The 22,283-nt window shown below is 42.3% G+C and overlaps 1 protein-coding gene across 3 annotated transcripts; it reads left to right on the forward strand.

Annotated features, from left to right (window-relative positions):
* Positions 1–5,415: 5,415 nt before the first annotated feature.
* Positions 5,416–22,272, forward strand: entpd1 (ectonucleoside triphosphate diphosphohydrolase 1). 3 transcript variants are annotated; one of them, XM_035612498.2, is made up of 10 exons: positions 5,416–5,571; positions 14,283–14,410; positions 14,849–14,966; positions 16,683–16,833; positions 17,142–17,301; positions 17,429–17,632; positions 17,770–18,027; positions 18,402–18,515; positions 18,651–18,788; positions 21,630–22,272. In XM_035612498.2, the coding sequence occupies exons 1-10, from the start codon at positions 5,556–5,558 to the stop codon at positions 21,834–21,836; spliced, it is 1,494 nt and encodes a 497-aa protein (XP_035468391.1). In that variant the 5' UTR covers positions 5,416–5,555; the 3' UTR covers positions 21,837–22,272. The 3 variants fall into 3 exon arrangements, with proteins under 3 accessions (XP_035468391.1, XP_035468393.1, XP_035468392.1); XM_035612500.2 differs by lacking the exon at positions 5,416–5,571 and adding an exon at positions 5,706–5,837; XM_035612499.2 differs by lacking the exon at positions 5,416–5,571 and adding an exon at positions 12,891–13,042.
* Positions 22,273–22,283: the final 11 nt, after the last annotated feature.

Here is a 22,283-nt window from a genome sequence, read left to right on the forward strand (position 1 = left end):
CCTTCCAAGTTTTGTGGAGATCCGTTTGGTAGTTTTTGAATACTGCATAAACCAACCAACCAACAAGCAAAAAGGGTGAAAACATAACCTCCTTGGGCAGAAACAAGGCCGATGTTAAACAGGTATATTGTTGACCATCTTCACCATCTTAGTTAGCGTGCTAATGTATGCTAGTTAGCACTAAACAAGGAGTGCAGCTTAGTCTCATGGGAATGAGGTTAGTTTAACAGGTATAAGTATCAGGGTTCCAACGAATTTGACAAACAATTCATTCAAATGTGTTCACATTTCATCCTGTACCAAAGTGGTGGACTGACCGACCGACAGAGCAAAGAGCCATATGCTGCCAGCTTGGCTAAACACCTGGAGACACCCTTGTTTGCATAGAGTAAGAGAGATAGTTAAAAAAAAAAGTGTTAACAAGTGTGGTTTCTAAGACGCCGATGGAACCATGTTAGCATACTCTCTTTTCCTGTGGTTGAGGCCGATAAAGAGAGACAGACGCAGCATAGAACTTGGACAGCACCATTAATATCCTGCGTATGAGCCAGAGATCTGTCAGTCTCTCCGTCTCTGTCGGCCTGATGTTGCCTTCTTCCCATCTCTGAGTGCTCATTGGCTTAATAATGACTTAGATCTTTTTCTCACACTCTCTTCCTGTCTCTCATTCACAGCGCAGCATCTTGCTCCCCTGCAAACATTCTCAACAGACACTTTAAGACTTACCATCATTCAATTAGACAACTCTTACCGGGATGTTCATATGACACGATGCCCGCAAAAATGCATTAGAAGTGTTATCCTATTCCTCTCTTGTTCCCTCGGGCTAATATGCTTTTAAAGCTCGGGAAATCCAGAGGATGCTCTGACGCAAGTACTTGGTTTGGACCAAACCGTTTAAAAATAAAAGCTTGGATTGAATAGGACCATTCATGAAAATGTTGTGAGGCTGATTACTCTTATGCCGCTTATAAGATAAGCCAGATGACATTCTACATTTTCCTCATTGACGACAAGTTTAATAAAATGACCAAAACCAACAATGCATTAGTCGATCTATTTTCAACTTCCTTGTCCTGTTTATGCTTCTTAGCAACAATACCATTGATTCATACTGAAGACATAAATCTTCAAAATGTGTCAAATGTAGTTAATTTTGAAACTAAATTCCTGAAACAGCTCAACATTGATTCACTCCTCAGGGGGATATGAATGGCACCAAAGTTATTAGAAATCCTGCCAATAGTTGTTGGGAGATTTCCCTCAGGGTGGCGTGAGAGGAAACACGATGGGCTCAATCGAAGCCCATTGGGGGTCATCTGGGGACCATGAATACCAGTGCAAATCCATCTAGTATATGATGAGATACATGACTGAAAAGGTGAAAACCTGGACTTGCTGGTGGCACCAGATGGAAAGTAAGGGCATTGCCAAAGCACTATGGACATCTGCACTGAAATTCATGGAAATCCATAGAATAATTGTCAGCATATTTCAGTCTAGATCAAAGTGATGGATCAACAGAGACGCGTTGATATACCTAGAATGCCTAAACAATTATGAACATTTTTGATTCATGAATTGCTCGGCGTGCCGGATCAAACCATCATCCATCTCATGTGTAGCCTGGAGGCCAGATGTGTCACACCCCCGTCTGGAAGACATCCTATTGAAGCTGCTTGAGGACAGCATTTAACCAAGAAATGGGAATTTGCAAATAAAAAACAATTGCAGAGTTAAATCTTACTGTTGGACAGTAAGGAAATAATAACCTCTGCCCAGGAGCATATGTTTTCATTGCAGTCTGTCTGTCAGTCTGTCTGTCAGCAGGATGACTAAAAACTACTACTACATTGATTTCCATGAGATTCTGTGGAGGGGTGGGCCATCACCCAAGAAAGATCCCTTTAGATTTTGGAGTGGATCCAGATTAACGGCGGGTCAAGGTTTTTTGGGGGGATGAGAGTGGGCGTTAGCCTTGGTGGAGGTATGCATTCCCCAAGCACCCTTAAAATTTTTAGAAACAACAGCGCTGGGGGCTCAAATTGTTTCTCATATGCAAGTGAGAGATAAAGTTGCATTACTGTACTTGTATGTCTGGGTTGCACAGTCGAAGAGCATCAGGACACAGACTGAAACAGAGGCCTGAAACCGGAGTCAGAGGTCAGTGACCAGAGGGTAAAGCACATCCTCTTTGATGCATATGTCATAAATGGAGGAAACAGGAGCATGACTATAAAATGAGATGTATGATAGATGACCCTGTCAGAGCCTCTGCTCGTATCAGCAGTGGTGTGGTCATTCCTGACTCACTTGAAAAGCCATAAATGGTGATGAGTACTTCCTGGACTGACTGCCATTGAGAGGAGAGTCACCCCCCCGCGTACTCAGCTATTGGTAACAATGCTTATTGCAACAACAGCAAGACAGAATGAAACCAAAAAATATCAGCCAAAATAATGGGATTCATATGCCTTGAACACCAGCCGCAGTCTGTTGTCGGAGACGAAGGGTTCAGACGACTAATCCGAGTTACAGGGGTGTAAATATTTCACTGACGTATGCCTGCCACAGTTACACGTGTCGACAGCTCTATGAAGAACAGTACCAGGCCTTTAACTCGACTTCTTGAAAAAAACTGCAGCGACCATGGTGTAAAAATTAACTTCAAAAGAAAGCGATCTAGAACCGATTCCGTGACAATCAATCTGAGCGCGTGTATACCGTCGCTACGGTGCTCAATCGCAGGTGGGAAACTTCCTCAACATGCTGTTAATATTCCTGTGTCTGTTAGTCAACAGTGGACCATAATTTTATGAGTATTTCTGAAAATTAAAGTGGTGATTTTATCCTTACTGCTTCCAGCAATCAGCCCCAAAAACCCTGATTGGGAAACCCTTAATGACATGTGCAGCATTACCTCAAGTCGGTAAATAAAAAAATTAAAGCAGGAAACATTCCCTGACCACGCAGCTTCTTGACATCGGGTCATTGGAGTGACACTGTGAATTAGCAGAATAATGTACGGGGTTCGTTTTTATAAGAGGTAAGCATAGATGAATAGTTGACACTACACATGAAATATTGTTATGGTTGCATTTCATTAAACAACTGCTCTCTAACTAAAAGCCTTCTGGGTACCGGAAAGGGAGAGACCTCAAGGCATAGAATCAAAGGTTTGATTTATGAGTTTCATGTTCGATTGATTGCTAATAGAGTTCTGTATGTGGGCTGAGCCTGCCAGGCAACCATCTGTCTGTCTGTCTGTCTGTCTGTCTGTCTGTCTGTCTGTCTGTCTGTCTGCCTGTCTGCCTGTCTGCCTGTCTGCCTGTCTGCCTGTCTGCCTGTCTGCCTATTGTGCTAAGGATGTGGCGTCACTTACCGATTTATAAAATGAGGAAACAATGAATATTGTGAAAGGCCATGAAAAACCAACACACTACTCACACAATCTGCTCCCAGTGGCTTCAGCGAGTATGTACTGCTTCAGATAAAACTCATTCTTTTCTATTCTGTTACCTTTTGTGGTGTTTATATAGAAACGTACAACGAACAAGACGCATTTTCATACCACATCTCATGTTGCCATTATTACTTTCTGTTAAATGCCCGGCAGGCCTTTGGTATTGGAATTTGAAAAAAACTAAAAAGGTGAGTCCTGTAAGGTAAATATCTCAATAAACACCAGTGATGTTTAATTCAGCTTAAAGTTGCCATGCAAACAGCTATTCATCATCAAAGCTTACAAAAACTCAATATGCTAGACCCTGATCAAATATTCGTCGGATTATCTTTTTGCTTGTTAAAGGTTGAATGGGTAATAATGGAAAGCAAATAATATTTTATGTTTTTACGTCATACATTGAAGTTGAAACTTAACTCGCACCGTGGTTCAGTTTGATGCGGATGGAGACTCCCTCATTTGGTCGAATTACATTTGGTCTCCGCTCTTTCACACCGGTTATTGCGGTTCTGACTCAACTGAAAAGTCTGAGGGTCCGGAACCAAACAAGGCAGGTGCGAAGGCAGGGTTGCCTTTGGACAAACCAGACGGCACCTTGCAGACACATGGACTAACCAGAGGTGTATTTGTACCACGCAGAGGGACGCTAGGACCAACGAGAGGGGTGTGTAAGGGTGCCACGACTCAGGCACTGGGAGTGTAAGTAGCAGAGGCAGAGAACCCCTGCCCTCTCACTGTGCACACCACTGGATAGACAGACATTTACCGTGACTAATGAGGATTTTCATATTTAGTGACAGACTGATGGAGCGTTTACAGATTCAAGCCTAGGAATAGGACGCTGCTGCCATCTTGACGGAGATATTCTGCATGTCCCTGGCAATATCAATCGGCGAGGATCACCGCTGTCATAATAAAAGTGTGTTTTTCTTCCACCACCACGCAAAACACTGGGAGAGCTCCAAGCCAAATATCACCTCTGTTTACAGTTGCACCATGAAGGAAAATAATAAAAAGAAAGCATTCCCTGACGCCACTTGTACTGATTGCTCTACACACATTATCATGCACACCGATCACACCCATATATTAACTATATTCTGCTGATGGTGGCGGATTTTTTTCTCACACAAGTAGTAGCAATGCTGAGGACTGGAGGTTTATGACCATGGTTAAAGTAAGTGTACCCAGGGTGTGTGAATTTGAATTGGATTCCTCTATGAACATGACTTAAAACAGATAGGGCTTTGTTTTTCAGGATCGATAAATGTGTGTAACAAGCGCACACACACACACACACACACACACTACAGGTGGCAGTGTCCATCTCATGTCCCTCGACTCAAGGTTTCTTTTATCACCCTGCGCTGAAAGCTTCCTGCTGCTCTAGAAACATTACAAAATGCCTCTTAAAACTAACTTTATTCGATGTTTGAGACTTCGCGAGAGCCATTAAGTGCCCATCTTCTTTCCTATAGAGTTCAGATTACATCTAAAAAAACGAGGGCGCCGGGTATGAAGAATTTAAGCAGGAGAGCGAGTTCACCCGCTGCTTTTTCTCCAGCTTCAGCTCCAAGCTCCCATTCAGATCTAACGCTGCTTTCATGTTTGACCCACTTTACGAGACAGAGACAATGCCAATGAGAAAGAAGCAGAAGGAGAATGATAAAGAAAGAAAGGCTGATGGAGAAGGACAGTGGGAGACTTAAGGCACAGAGAGAGAGACAGATGCAGAAAGTGGGGGAAAGGGGAAAATGCAGGACGAGTGGCAGCAGCAGAGAGAATGACAAAGGTGTAGAGAGGGGGGGAGAGAGGAAGAGAAAAGGGGGTAAACAGAAGGCACAGCTAAAGGCGCCTGGGTAGGAGGGGAGTGGGCTGAGCAGGAGGGAGGAGAGAAGCGCTTCTTCTCTAATAAAGCCAGTGTGTGTGAAAGGAGGTACGTTAAACTGGGGAGAGAGCTGGGTGAACGGAGAGAGAGAGAGAGAGAGAGAGAGAGAGAAAGAGGGGCAGACAGAGAGAGAGAGAAAGAGGGGCAGACAGAGAGAGGGGCAAAGAATAGAAAGAGCATTGTGCTGCTGCTGAGAAAGAACCCATGTCCGCACAAAGAGGTAGGTGTACTGCTATGACTGGCGCGCGCACACACACACACACACACACACACACACACACACACACACACACACACACACACACACACACACACACACACACACACACACACACACACACACACACACACACACACACACACACACACACACACACACACACACACACACACACAAACACACAGAGCAGTAGGAAATCCTTATCACACAGTGTTTCCAGAAGTAGGATGTACCAGCAGTCTTGTACAGTACATGTAAAGTATCAGGTGAGTGTGTGTTTCTCATCCAACTGTGTGACTTGCTTTACTGCATGTAGCAGCCGTGTGTGGCAGGTGTGTGTGTGTATGTGTGTGTGTGTGTGTGTGTGACTTTTCCATTGTGTGTGCCTGAGTGTGCATACGGGCGACACAAGCAGGTGCCTGTGTGTGTGTGTGTGTGTGTGTGTGTGTGTGTGTGTGTGTGTCCCACGTGTGTACGTGGGATTAAGCGGGGAGTAGAGGGTCCGTGTTATTATTTCTCAGAGGATAAACACAGTGGCACAATTGTCCAGATCACGTGAGGTTTATTCTAGTTTATCAGGTAAAGTGCATGTGACTGAGGGTAATTTGTGTTACGTAATCTGAATGACTGAGTGCTCTGGCGGGTTGGTTGAAGTCAGATTGTCAATATATCTGACAATGTGATCCCATCAATATTTGCATTCATGGCTCCACAAGGCAATTAGCTTATTACTTTATTTAAATGTCGACAGCCCCAACCATAACAACAACACAACATTTATTTCAGGCGACTAAGGTATCAGCGAATTCAAGGATGTTTAAAATTGTCAGATTTGCTCATGTTTGGCGACTGATGCCTTAAGTTTCTTTGTTGCTTCTGCCTAAAACTAAAAAATGTGGACACATTCAAAACGGCTTGTAATTTAGATGACTATACCTTTTTACTGTTAACCGAGCCCCATACCACATCTCATGTTGCCATTACTACTTTCTGTTAAATGCTCGGCAGACCTTTGGTATTGGAATTTGAAAAATTAAAAGGGTGAGTCCTGTAAGGGTAAATATCTCAGTAAACACCAGTGAGGTTTAATTCCGTTTAAAGTTGCCATGCAAACAACTATTCATCATCAAAGCTTACAACAACTCAATAAACTAGACCCTGATCAAATATTCGTCGGATTATCTTTTGGCTTGTTAAAGGTTGAATGGGTGTGGTTTTCTGGAAGGACAATAATAATGGAAAGCAAATAATATTTTATGTTCTGACGTCATATATTGAAGTTGAAACTTAACTCGCACCATGGTTCAGTTTAATGCGGATGGAGACCCCCCACATTTGGTCGAACTGAAAGTTAAGTTTGTGCTGTTAAGGTATCAATGAATTCAAGAATCTTTGAATGAACAATCACAAAAAAAAAATGTATGCAAAAGTTACATTTGGTTATCCTAAGTGACTCATGGCTTATCTAAACTGTCCGGACGAGGTGACGGGCTCCCTGTGTAGATGAGGGGTCAGGTCAAATACATGCAGTTTTAATTTTGTGGGACATTTTATTTTAACATATCTCTATGTCCACCTCAATACGACAGAGGTAACTTGAATTGCATGGTGACACAATTTGATTCCCTTTCACCTTCACTAATGCTGAGGAGGCCAATCCCAGAGATATCTCATAACACATTAAACTCAAACTGTGTTTCCCCTTCAATTCGGGTGACTTGACCCTTTAACGTGTACTGAGCCCACCTAGAAACATCAGGGATCAGTGAATTCAAGGATGTTTGGACAATCAGACAAATGTATACGGAGGCCAAATTTGCTTATATCAAGTGGCTGATACCTTATCTGAGCTGTCAAGATAACGCAGCGGCCTCTCCGTGTATGAAAGTAAACACCCGGTCACCATTGTGGGAATTAAATCTGTGGCCGTTATTTCATCACAGCTGAGGATGTTCAGCAACACGCTCTGGACTAAAACAACAAATCTCCTTTTTTTTCCTCTCCTCCGAAGGTTAGGGTAGACCCGGCCTAAGGTTGGTGTCAGTCTGTCCTGTGGGCGAGGTCAGACTGCACTGAAACACCAGTGAGGACAGACCACTTCCCCCTGGCGAGCAGAGACGCTTCCTTTCTTGTCATATGATACCGTCAGAGGTTCCCTGTTTCATAGGAAGTGGCAGACGTTTCACTGTGCAGTTTCACAATGGACTGAACAAGAGTATTTATAAAGCTGCTAAGTCAGTGTCGAACAAACAAAAGCACGTTTGATTAAGAGGAAAATGTCGAAGCGAGAAGCCCACTGACCACTCAAGGACAGTGTGTTCCGAGGCACAATGGTGTGTGTTTTTGTTGGAATGGTGGACATGTTTACTGCTGGGTGGGAATTACGAAGAATTTTGTAGGTGTTTATTTAAGCCGAGGAGGAAAATAACACAGTCCTCATCCCTCATTGTTAAGTGCTTCCTGTGTCTCCTAATTACAGTAGATTATGCCTAAAGGTTTGAGCATGTCAAAAATATTACAAACCTAATAAACTACCATTAAGTAAGTAGTTTGTCATTTAAAAACTACAGTTTAAAAAAAAAACAGTAGCTCATAAAATATCACATTTAAATGTGCTTATGTTCAATATATAATTCAGTCCTCTAATTGTTCCTCATTTTGCTCTCTTTCTGACTTATGTATTATTATTTTATTTATTATTTTATTCTTATTATTTTTTCTGCTTCAACTATGGATACTTGGTTTGAAATGTATTAACTGTCAAGCAGGACTACTTGTAACTGAGTATTTTTCCACAATGGTCTTGCTAATGTTGCTTAAAGCATCAGCTTTGAGTACAAAAGTAATTTTTGTACCTTTCTGGCGGCATATGGCGGTAAAGTTGCAAACCTCAAGCAACTGAGAACCCCACAGGGACACTTTATGGTGGCGCACCGCAAATACCATTTTTCAACGCGAATGTGACGTATTCTGGACTGTTTTGTATAACCGTATTCAAAACGACGTAGCAAACATGGCGCCTTACACGGAGGTTGGGTCCAAACTGATTTAACTATATTTAACTCGTTCAAAGTTGACGAAAAAACCTTGGCTCTTTGTTGCAGGTGGTTATACATATATGAACACATAGTTATGGACAATATATTCAATTTCTGTGAATAAGTCCTCCTAAATATTACACACTGTAGCTTTAAAGGATTTAAATGCTTGTTTCACCATGATGACAGGCGCGCTTTGGGAGACTACGCCTACGTAACACGCGTGTTACGTCTACGGTGTCCGTGTTCATGTGTCCACTCACAGGCTCATGATCTGTTGCCGACTAAGCGCCAGAGTATGTCAGCAAATTTACGACCGGCCTTACAGGGATGTTGTTGTCTTGTTCTCCCGTCATTATGAAACCACACGGTTGATCTCCTACAGTGTCACCCTTTGACTCATCGCTGAACGCGACAACCATTTTCAGGATCTGCCGATGCCGTCCTACTTGTCTCTCGTTGTCTTCCTCTGTTTTAACACATGTATTAAGTCTCATGCTTTTGTTTCTCTATCTGAGATTTATGAGCCCAAAAGTTCCAGATCAACAGGCGAGGCGACTCCTTTATGTCAAAGGTCAAACAAACATAAACAAGGAGCTGACTTGGCTTCAACATACTTCCAGAATAAAGTCCACAGCTGTGTAGTCGTTTATATGCATGTGTTCGATTGTATAAGAGCATGTTCTGTACTTTTAATCTTGTAAAAACCAGTTTGAACTTTTGACACTTTTGTTTTTGCAAAGTTAAGAATCAGGACGATCGCAGGTCAATGATCTGAATGCTCCTCACGTAAACAAGTCATTTCTACAGCAACACAAGCTATTGTTGAACCTTCGTTTTTTTTTTTACAACTTCCTGCTTCATGATAAATGAAACTTAGTTGATGCACATTCATTTGTTTACTTTGCTCACTAAAAAAATCACTTAAAATTCTTAAAATATCTATGTTTAACTTTTAAAATATCTCAGTGCCACACACTGAGTGATGGTGGATATTATGTTTTCCACTTCTGTTCCTCTGCGCGCTCTCTTTCCCACCACTCATGTATTTCCTCATGTCGCACTATGAACTGTCCTGGCCTCACCTTAACAATACAGTAACATTTGTGTTTACAGAAAGCTCAGAGATGGAAAGACTGCGGGGCGCACGAGTGGAATTGTGTGTCTGTGTTGACCATAGGCGGCGCCAGCAAGACATTTTTCTTGGCAAAGCTATAAAAAAAATCAACAGTGTGACGTGGTGGGTTATTGTTGGATATGGTTAATGGATTGCATTATTTTTTTATAGCATTTTTTTCTAGTCCTAACGGTCTCTCAAAGCACTTCAAACTATGAGCCACACTCACACCAGTCACGCGTCTACTGTATCTGTAGCGCTTCACAATCTCTCGTCCATTCGCACACATTTTAAAGTTCAGTGTCTTGTTCAAGGACTGGAGGAGCAGGGGTTTGAACCGCAGACCTTGTGATTACATGCTGTTGCCGTTGTTATTAATAAATAATGGAAAAAATTACTTTGATGAAGCCGTTTATATTAAATCAATTCAAGCTTTATTTCCAGTCAAAATTCTTGCAAATTGTCACGTGTTGCAAACAGGCATTTCAAGAATTCATCAAAGCCGATAAAAAAAATGCAAACAAAGTTGGAAAGAAGTTTCATGATGCACAGGATTGAAGTGCAGGCGGCAGATTAATTAACACATGCCCTGTAATTGAATGTGACTGCGGGGAATTAATGACTTGAAGGAGAAGCTTTCCATGCAGTGTAAAGCAGCTGTGAACAGCTGATACTTCTTAAATCAAATTACTTTATAAATCAATGCAGACTACTTTTCATTTTTATGCCAATTTAAAACACATTGGGAGTGTAATTTTTCCATGGTGATTGTTGCCTCCCCTGGCCTCTTACGGCGTTGATGTGAATTTGTGTCTCTACAGAATCTGTGCCAATCATGTGTCGGGCCTATGTGTTCGCTGAGGACAGCTTTTGAAAGTGAGGAGCTTTTTTTGATCGGTCCTCCCTCCTTTACATGACTGTTTGAAGGATACAACTTAGTTTTGGGGTTAGGTTTGGATTAGGTTTAGGTGTACGTCGTGGGCTGGGGTGAGGCATGAAGTTGTGATGCAAAGGGAATGCAATACGTCATTTAAATTCCTCAAGCACGGATGTACAAACATGTGAGGTTGTGTTGCCCACAAGCCCTGTGTTGCAGTCGGTGCTGATGTTCCAAGAGAGTTGCCCCGATGAGTTCATGCAGTTAATTTGGTTCTCAGGTAAGCCCTGTTTTCTGCCTCAGCATGCGTCTGTGGCTTTGTCTCTGTATGTGTTTATTTAGCTGCCAGCAATATTTCCATCGGTGAGCGATTACACAATGAAACAGAGCTGTCTGGGGGCAAATTAAAGGAGGAATTTGGAAATTTTCCATCTGTTGCTTAACTCTTGTCTGACTTAACAGGAACAGGAAGGGCGAGCAAGGCTCGGGTCAACCCAGGGAAATCTGTGCGGCTCTGCAGTAAATCACTTCCCTCATAGACTTTGATTTGTGCTATAAATATGGAGTCAGCTGTCATTAATAGAGTCATTTATTGTTAATAAGGCTCGTTGTTTACTTTAACCGACAGACGCGTCACAGATGTCTTGGTAAAAGGTTACATGTGCTAGACAACAGCATGTGAAGATGTTGTATAACGACCACAACGCACAACGTGTGGGGCAATCACACTGCTTCAGTTTCTTCTGCATTGCGGCTGCGAGCCTTCGAGGAAATGTTTGACGTGGTGTGTAATTCCACCGAAGAGAGATGCTGGACTTGTGTGATGTAAGCACAACAGCAGTCAGGGTTAGTGGTCAGACCTCCACTATGGTTGGACCACTAAATGAGCTTTTGCTGGCTGACACATTTACATAGAATGTGCATCTTATTTTAGTTTTTCGTTTTCATAGGTCTGAATTCAACATGTTTTCCTCGGGCTGTCATTTCCCCCCAAAATCAAGTTCAAACGAATTTGTCCTTTGTCATGACACGCAATTCTTTTGAATGTATTTGTGTTCCCATTTTTTTCCCTTATCCACATTTCATTAGCATGACCTGAAGCAATGAAGGTTACATTTTTAAATAGCAGTATGTCACTTGGCTCTGTACCTTGCTCTCAAAGAAAATCCTTATCTAGTTTAGACAGACCCCCCAAAAAATGCTATGGACTTTGGCTGTTTGCTTGTGTTGAAAATGAAATAGACATGGTCAAACAATCACAGAATGGTTTTGAGTAGCTGCACTCTTGTCTGCGTGTGTGTGTGTGTGTGTATGTGTGTAAGTGTAAGTGTTTTTGACGTTGAAGGCGTTTGATAAGTTAACAGTAATATTCTGCATGTTTTAATACTATAAGTATTTTCTGTAGATTTGTGTGTTTACCGAGACAGGAAAATAAAAAGAATGGATCTGTGAATGGATCAACACATTTACAGGCTGGTCATGTTTCGTGTCTGCACTTGCTCTCCAGCAACCCCTTTCCTGTCTCACACACACACACACACACACACACACACACACACACACACACACACACACACACACACACACACACACACACACACACACACACACACACACACACACACACACACACACACACACACACACACACACACACACACACACACACACACACACACACAGAGCCAGAATCAGAGAAAAGCAGGGGATCCCGATCCGTCACAGAAATGACATCACAGCACAGCCTGCCAGTAATAAGAAACAGCTAAACAAGGGAGTCCCCACTTCCCCTCCCTCCTACAGAATGAACAGAGAGAGGGAGTGACTCTCAGTAGCTCACAGGGAGGGAGGGAGGGAGGGAGGGAGAGAGAGAGAGAGAGAGAGAGAGAGAGAGAGAGAGAGAGAGAGAGAGAGAGAGAGAGAGAGAGACCCTTTTAAGGGATTCAAACACACAAGTGTGCACTGAAACACGCAGAAACACACTTTAGCTGCGTCGCCATAGAGACCGGCTTCGCTGCCCCAGCTTGTGGAGGAAATGCCAAACTCAGTGCTTCAGAGTCGCTCCACCAGAAATACACACACACACACACACACACACACACACACACACACACACACACACACACACACACACACACACACACACACACACACACACACACACACACACACACACACACACACACACACACACACACACACACACACACACACACACACAGCTCGATTCTCTGTCCTCATCTTATCACTCTGCTACCTCTCCTCTGTTCATTGTCTCTTCTTCCTGCCCAGCCATATTTTCCTCTCCCTTCCACTTCCACTCTCTCTCTCTCTCTCTCTCTTTTCCTCACCCTCCACCCTCCTTCCCTCTCTCACACCATCTCTCTCTGTCTCTCTCCCTCCCCGTCAGTAGTTAGTTCACTGAAGTAGACAACAGAGGTAAGTGCTCCTCTTTCTGCTCTCTTCACAGTTGGTTAACGTGCTGTGAGTTTCAGGTTTTCTAGGTTTTCCCCAAAGTGGACAAAGGTCAGGTTTACTATCACTGCTGACCCAACGCAGCAGACACACAGCTGTGTGTGTGTGTGTGTGTGTGTGTGTGTGTGTGTGTGTGTGTGTGTGTGTGTGTATGTGTGTGTGTCACTGTTTGTCTGTGTACTCATGAAGTGTGTACTGTACTTTACAGAAAAGTCTGTTTTCTACAATGCGTGTTTACTTTTTCCCGCTGTCATGTGCCTAGATAGTGTCTGCCAGTTTACTTACCTTGGTAATAATCAAACAGCCATGTACGGCTTGTGCGTGTCTGTGTGTGTGCGTGTGTGTGTGTGTGTGTGTGTGATTAAGGCTGGTGTCTTGTTCATCTTTGTTTTCAATCACATAGCCTCGTAAATACAGACAGTCTGCTAAACCCTTATTTGTGCCTTAACTATCAACAGTGTGTGTGTGTGTGTGTGTGTGTGTGTGTGTGTGTGTGTGTGTGTGTGTGTGTGTGTGTGTGTGTGTGTGTGTGTGTGTGTGTGTGTGTGTGTGTGTGTGTGTGTGTGTGTGTGTGTGTGCGTTTGTGTGTGTGCGCCGTGGAAACTCAACAAGGGCTTGGGAAGGAATGGAAACCAAACAAAGTGGAGGCAGCAGCCAAATTTACTTAGGATTAAAATAATACCTGCAACAGGATGTGGAAATGATAAATGGCCATTGATCACTGACACTGACTCATTTCTTTACCTTTAAGCACAATAGGTCAACATTTCCGACTGAAGCCGACTCTTGTTTTGGTATAAACATTTCAGCTGGTTTCCTTTTAATCATTTTTCAAAGTGGAAATCTTGTTGATCTTTCAGCATTAGTGAGGTACTTTCAAACGTGCTGGGGCCGATATAAAAGCCCCCGTAGAATCAATGAACAGCTCTGACGTGAGCTCAGACACACCAAACCAGAAATCCCTCTGTAGTCATTGGTTACAAAATAAAACCGTTAAACACATTCTGCAACCCCCCGATAGCCCCTCTCTCAAGTGCACATGCTGTGACATCACTCACATCTGGATGCAAGACTCGCCTAACATAACCCCACTCCCCCTCTCTCTCTCTTTCCACTGTTGTCCCCCCCCATCTTCCCATTTCTACCCCCGGCAACACTCTCGCCTTTCCTTCCTGTCTGCTTGTTTCCACGCCCCCGCTCTCAGAGATGAAAGAGAAGAACCCCTGGCACACGCCTGTGACCATCATCATCACTGTGATTGGTGTCATAGCGATTGTTGCCTTGGTGACGGTGGCAGTTTTGCAGAACAGGCCTCTCCCCCAAAAGTACAAGGTATGGCAACGGAAAAATAATTAAACTGTTGTAGCCTGCTCCCTGTGTAGGAGCCCACTGCACTACAGCGGGCGTCCGCAGGCCAAATATGGTCTCTTGTCAATGTGACCTCAACATGGTGCTGGTTTTAGAAAGCCATCACCAAATATGGCCAGTGGTTGTTGTTGAGGATGTTAAATCACAAGTTCTTGCTGTCACAAATGTGGGCCCAGTTTGAGTCTCTATGGTGCAGCTGTTTTACTAAACAGTTTCAGCCCTAATCACTTTTCTGTTTGTGAAGATAAAAGTAAAACATATCCCTGATGGAAAGCAGTGCATGTCGTACGCCATGCTTTTGTGTGGGACGGACTTCCATGACTGACTGGACTTGAAGTCAGCCAGAGTAAGCGTCACCGAGCACTGAGCTGGGATCCCGCTGTCTGTCTGTCTCCACTGCAGTATGGGATCGTGCTGGACGCCGGATCCTCCCACACAGCTCTGTACATCTACGAGTGGCCAGCGGAGAAAGACAACAACACTGGCAGGGTTGAACAGACGTATTCCTGCAAAGTCAAAGGTAAAGTACGCCGCATGATGTGTCACATGCATTTACTTCGATGCCAAACTGATGCAAATATTGAACGCGTGAACGCAATCATGCGTACACATTTAAATATTTCACTCAATGTAAAGCAAACATGTTACTTCTGCAACACTAGAAGACAATACTTCAAATTTGAAACAATGTTTCCACAAAATCTCATCTTAATGCATAAATGCTGACATACCTGTTTACCACCTTCTTATAAGACATACTTTATGAGAGGTTAATAAGTTTCCAAATTATGGATTTATTAAGTTATAATTAAAACCTCATTAATTCTTTTACTCCTCATACTGTGGATCATTAACTAGGCATTAAACTTCCGGGTTGACACAGACAAATGAAATCTAGAATTATTTGCTAATTAAATCTAATTTTAAAGGACATTGCAACTTATGATTTTCTGAATTAACGGAATAATTGTTTGATTATGATATAATCACATCACATCAAACAATCCAAAACCATTCAATTCAGAAAAGCAGCAAATTCTCACTTCATATGGGGTGAAAGATGTTTCCATTTAAATGACCAATAATTTCAGCGCTAAATTGTTTATCTTCTGTTTGAGGGCATTTCCTGGCAAAATCTAATTTATTAACATCTCTTTAAAATTTTAAAAAATCAGGACCCGGCATATTATTGTATTGGAAGAATTCTTTATTAATGATTTGCTTACATTTATGACTTCAGATGTTTTTGGCTCATTATAAAACTCTGACACTCGTCTAATGACTTTGCAACTTTGTAATGAGCTGAATTGAAAGCATTACGTTTAGTTTTTTCTAACAAGTCATCATGTCTGCAGTTATATTCATAAGTTATAAATAAAAAAACGATGTTATTCATTTTTTTTTAAACAGTAGATAAGTGGTCATTAAGCTATCATTAATAAAGTGACAACATAACCCCATAATTCATAACGTCAACTTCTATATTGCGTTGCAACTAGTGTGACTCAACCAAAGAGGAAGCTTCTAATACAACCAAGTGTTTTTACCAAATTAAATAACAAATAATAATTGAATAACCCTGCAGTAACAGACAGGTCAGTCAAAACTGACTCCTACTGTTAGCTTCTCTTCTGTGAGCTGATTTAGCTGCCGCTCTTTTAAATATCAAAGCACCGTTGTGTGTGTGTGTGTGTTTGTTTGTAATGGCCTCCTTCGTCATAATTTACATCCGTTATTAAAGCTCCAGTTAAAATGCTGGCAGATTGAAATTGCCCATCTGTTTTACAGAACCTTCTTTTGTTTTTTAAAAATGACGCTACATATTTGTGAGCTGATGCTACAGTGTATGCCTTCATTCGCAGCCAGTCTCGGGAATGTGTGTGACACACAAGGTATGAGAACGTATTGTGAGATGAGCTATCTAAACTTTCCATCTTTTGGTCGGATTTGTGGACAGCCAGAAAAACATATAATACACAAATTATATTGAAAAATTCGATGGAATAATTCCAGGATTAAGTCCTTGCTTGAGGGACCTCAGATCAGGCGTGTTTACAAGAAACAAGAAACCTTGATAACATCAAGCTCCCTTTCCTGGCCAATTTCCACATGTGCCCTTCAATTCCGCAGCAGGCTAACATTCCTCAAATCACAAGGATCTCATTATATTTTGTGGTCACTAACATTAGGCCATAAAGGCTTCACCCTCCTGATGACATGTTGTTCTTCTCGACAGGTCCGGGTATCTCCAGCTATGCCTCTGCTCCATTGAAGGCAGGGGAGTCTCTGAGTGTTTGCATGCAGGAGGCCAAGCAGCGAGTCCCCGGGAGAAGACACAGCCAGACCCCTCTTTATCTGGGTGCTACTGCGGGGATGAGATTACTAAAGTACGGTACTACACACATCCCCATAAAGACACGCATACAAAAACAAATGGCCACAATAGGTATTTTCATGCCGGCACAAGTGTAACCATATCCAAAGCCCCTACTCTAATGTGCTGCCACCCGTAAGCCTTTTCCATTCCCCTTCTCTGTGATTTATCCCTACATGAACTTTACTGCCAGTGCAGCGTATATGTTACTTTCAACTCCATTATATACGACGGTTTCTATTTATTATTTATGTGCTGCTGTATTGATTTGAATTATGGACGTGAATCATTCTAATAAATTTGTGTTGTGGCTCCATGCAGTTCGGAGAACAGCTCGGCATCAGACAAGGTCTTTCAGGCTGTGGAGGAAGCGCTGCAGAAGTTCCCCTTCTCCTTTCAGGGAGCAAGAATCCTGAGTGGCCAGGAAGAGGGCGCTTTCGGCTGGGTCACGGTCAACTACTTGGACGACCGCCTAAAACAGGTTTGTGCGCACACAGGATGCGTGTCTGTGCAAGTTTGTCCCCTTCCAGATGTGCTTTGTGTGCGTCAGCCAGTGTGCTCCTCCTGTGCACGGACTTCAGTGATTTGTTTTTTTATTTGCCCTGCAGGGCCTGGAAACCAAAGGCGCCCTCGACCTTGGCGGGGCCTCCACTCAGATTAGCTTTGTATCCGATAATTATGACGGCTCGGAGTCGCCCGACAATGCCGTCACCTTCCGACTCTACGGTAATGACTACAACCTTTACACTCACAGCTTCCTGTGTTACGGGAAAGACCAAGCCCTACGGATGACGCTGGCGCAACAGACTCAGGTAAACTTCAGACTTAAGTTTCTCTGTTAACAGTAGTGTTAATCTGATCAAATCTGAAATCATGACAACAATACTGACATTAGATTCGATTACCTTCCTCTCTGTCTATTGCACTTATCGCACTCTCTCTCTCCTAGTCAGGTCCCGGAACAATAAATGATCCTTGTTTCCACCCCGGCTACACTGAGTCAAGGAACTACTCAGTCCTCTATGACAGCCCCTGCGTGTCAGATAGGAAACCCCAGGGACCTCCTGCCAACTTTACTCACATAGGGACCGGAGACTTCCAACAATGCCAAGAAGTCGTCAAACGCATCTTCAACTCCACACACTGCAAATACAGCCAATGCTCCTTCAACGGGGTCTTTCAGCCACTTCTGCAGGGGCCATTTGGGGTGCGGTAAAACAACAATCAGTGTTTATTTATATAAATATATATATATATATATATATTATTTAAGTGTCTTTTGACCCAAAACACATTTTCACACATCTCTGGAGTAATTTAGTCATGCAGATAATTTATGGTTTTATTTGATCTCTTTCTTAGATTTCTGCCACCACCCAGATATAATGTAGATCAATGGCATACTCACTGGAACTGCTTTCAAAGGCAATTTCCATCCAAGTCACTGTGGCCAGAAAGGCCTCATCAGTCAGATAGGAAGAACGTATTTTCTTAGAAGTATTTATAAAATGGATAACTTCATTGGCCAAGGATTTTTTTTGATTTTTTGGTCTCATCTGTTCCTCTCGTCTCTCATTGTAGGCTTTCTCTGCTTACTACTTTGTGATGAACTTCCTAAATCTGACCGATACATCCATCCCTCTGGAAGCTGTCAGGGAAAAGCTAGGACACTACTGCGCTACCCCTTGGAACCAGGTAAGCATATTTATGCATAAGTTAACACACAAATAAAAGTGCCATTTTTATCCACTTTGACTTCTTATTTATGTCCTCCAGTCGACCTCGACTACAAACTGATGATGTCACTGATTTTTGAACTTGTATGAACAGCTTAAGCAGCAGCATCCAAAAGTGAAACTAAAGTACCTGTCTGAGTACTGTTTCTCCGGCACATACATCCTCACCCTGCTGACAGAAGTATACAACTTCACCTCAGAGAACTACCCCAACATAAAATTCATCAGGGAGGTCAGTAGATCACAATCCACTCCCTATCAGTGTGTGTGTGTGTGTGTGTGTGTGTGTGTGTGTGTGTGTGTGTGTGTGTGTGTGTGTGTTTGGCGTGCGTGAATTTAAATGAACCTCATGGGCTATTTCAAGACTTTCAGGGTTATGGGATTAAGGTTTGAATTAAGTTGCCAGGTTGCTTTGCCAGGTTGCTTGCCTTGACGAGACTTGAAACTCAAGATTGAAACCATAAACTCCTCAGGAAAGTGTTTACTGACTCTTTCAATCAAGTGAGAAGTAGTCATTTTATCATAGTCTTCTATTAGACTAATGTTAACAACCGGAGGAGTCGCCCTCTGCTGGTCATTCGAGAGAATGACCACAGACTTCCCGCATTGGCTTCACTTTCCGGTCCTGACGACTGCATCCATTTTTAAATACAGTCTATGGAGTTACCCTTTTGGTCAATCATCTCTCTCTTTAGTAACCCCTTAGAACAAATTTTCTATACTTTACAGAATATTCATTTCAATTGCATAAAGGGGGTGGCAAAACCCTTTGACTGGATTATTAATTTAGGAAATAAATACATTTATTCTCCATCATGGATTGCCTCACAACAACAGATTACAATCAAATACCACCAAAACCAATGCAGGGATAATAACTTTTACGACTTGGTCATAGCCTATCTACAACCAAAGTAGAGGAAATTAGCACATTTGCTCCAAAAAAATAAAGAAAGAAATCACCACCACAGCAAACATGTGATTTAACAGCATCACTTTCAAGCATACACCATTGAGCACAGAAGCCATTATACAAACATTACCAAGCACACGCAGGCACGCACGCACGCACGCGCGCACACACACACATACACACACACACAAATCACTAGCAATTAGCACAGGTGCAGTTATTTACCTTGGTCCCAGGATTGATTCATTAATGGCGACCGGAAATGAGGCTCGTCAGTGGCGCCTCAACAACAAGAGGTCGTCTTCGTCTTTGAGTAAAAAAAACTTTGTGAAAATCGACTTTCTTCTCGTCCTGGAGCCGAAATGAGCCGACGACACTGTCTCTGGACACAGATCGCGGCAGAAAGTCGCCCCCCCAAAAAAGGGAGGAAAGCTGCGTTCGTAATCATTATATTAGTCGACTCGGAAAGGCCGCGCCGAGTACCTGCTCGAATATGATTGGACATTACAGGTCAGGTGGTACATGAACCGTATGCTGTGACGGTGTCTGTATGGAAGACCGCGAATGTCATGCAAAGCTTTTTATTAACTCACGCATAATTGACCAAAACGTTTAATTCAGCTCTTGTTGGTAATTTTGGTTAAGTTAATTATATTATATTTTTTATTGAGTTATTTAAATATATATATATATATATATATATATATATATATATATATATATATATATATATATATATATGTATTTATATAGCACTAAACACATAATTTAAAACACCTTATAACAAATAACAACAGTCTTAAGAGAAAAAAACCCACAAAGTATGTTACAGAGATGACCAACCATAAAAATTAATAAAAACTAGAATTAGGTCAAATCAGGAAACGTAGTACGATAAAAGTATGGGTTTTCTTTAGCTTTGATTTCAAGGAAGCTACTGACTCAGCCTGCCGAATTTCCTCGGGCAGGGTGATAGAGCCTCGGGCTCTTTATAACTATTTGTTATTATCATTACTGCTATTATTAAGCAGTCCTCATGTGCCAGTGAGCCAACAAGAACAATATCAGCATCCTAAAACAGAAGCAACTAAATGTTATTCAGTTGTTGTTGATTGCATAATCTAAACCTGTATTTTTCCTACTGTGACATGGCGAAATGTCTTTCATGAAAAAGAACCATCCCTGGAGTGAGTTGTTGAATGCACGATAAAAGATTTATAGGTTTTTAGTTAAGGTTGGGTTAGGATAAGGGTTGGGTTTTAACACGTGGGTTCAACATTCATGGGTTCTTTTATTGTCTCCATGAAAAGAACATTATCTAGGAGGAATAACTGCATGAAATGCATTACTGCATCAGTCAAAGGGAACAATGCCATGTAGCTGTGATAGTTACATGGCATTTCAATATACCGTATGAGAAATTTTCAACCTACATCTAACCTCTCAGTGAAGCCTTCATTCTAATCGTAGTGTGATGCATGGGAAAGATAACAGTTCCTTTCTGCCCTGCACAATGGTTAATTAAAAAGTGATTGAATCATTTGAATAAAATCCAGGCCTGGACTTCATCCCAGTTACAGTACAATGAAATCCTTGTGTCAGATGTGGTAGAGTCAATAGTTATTTATGTGAAAGTGTCTACCCAACATTATTTCCATATGACTGCAAATGTTGTATCAAAGACACTTTAACTTTCTCTCATGGTTAATAAATGCTAAACATATTTAAATAGAGTAACAAATAAAGGAAAACTGATATAAAGCATATTGGTAAGCCTTCGCAACAGCGTAATTGCTTCTTGACATTGAGTCTCCGAGTCTCTAAATTTAACAGGAGGAATTCAACGGAAAAAATACATTCCAAAATATAAGGTCCAAAAAACTCCAATAAGTTTTCACTTGGGTTGACATCTATTAGTGACTGTTAAGGCCATAGCATATGACATTCATTTGATGATTTCTCCACCAGTGATTTATAAGGCCCTTGTGTGTATGGAAAATTGTGTGTGTTCTTAATGTTTCTCCACCTTTTTAATTTATTTTCCTTTCATTGTCTACCTGTCTACATTGAAGTACAGTATGAATACTTCTAAACCGTATCGGCCTATAGCACATGAGCGAATGACAGTGATAGTTACACTTCTCCACGTGTTGTGTTCAGATAAAAGGCAGCGACGCCGGCTGGACGCTGGGCTACATGTTGAATCTGACCAACATGATTCCGGCCGAGGCTCCCGACTCACCACCTCTGCCCCACGCCGGCTACGTCTCCATCGTCACCGTCATCGCGATACTGCTCCTCGTCCTCTTCATCCTCAGCCTGCGCCCCCTCTGGCCCCGGTGCTCCAAGCGCCCGCAGATCGTATAAAAACAACACACGCGTACTGTATGTACGAGTGATGGCGATGAAGGGAATGTGTGTGTGCGAGGGGTTGTGTGAGTGTGTCTGCAATTGCTATTTTACCAATTTGTGAGCAAGATTGACAACTTTACACTTTCCAGCCTTTGCGTGGAGGTCATAGGTCAACAACTGCTGCACAACAACAGTCCTGCAGCTAGTATGGACTCAAGGACATTTCAGAAGGACAAATGTTTTCTCCCACTGGGGACTGAGCTCTGCTTCCCTGGGTGAAGGACATTTGCTGTATTTCTGTGTGAGTGCGTATGTTCGTGTTTGAGCGTGTGCATTTGAATGCGTTTCTCGAATGTGTGCACCCCACATCAGTCTGCATGTACAGCCCGTGTCTTCAAATATGATGTGAATATGATACTGTATAAATAAAGCAACCCAAGTTTATATAAAATGTTTGTTAGA

This window comes from Scophthalmus maximus, chromosome 16, assembly GCF_022379125.1.
Source record: "Scophthalmus maximus strain ysfricsl-2021 chromosome 16, ASM2237912v1, whole genome shotgun sequence".
NCBI lineage: Eukaryota > Metazoa > Chordata > Actinopteri > Pleuronectiformes > Scophthalmidae > Scophthalmus > Scophthalmus maximus.

Coding starts and splice junctions, on each gene's coding strand:
- entpd1 (XM_035612498.2), top strand. Junction 14,967..16,682: donor GTATTCCTGCAAAGTCAAAG/GTAAAGTACGCC, acceptor TCTTCTCGACAG/GTCCGGGTATCTCCAGCTAT. Junction 18,028..18,401: donor TTCTGCAGGGGCCATTTGGG/GTGCGGTAAAAC, acceptor CTCTCATTGTAG/GCTTTCTCTGCTTACTACTT.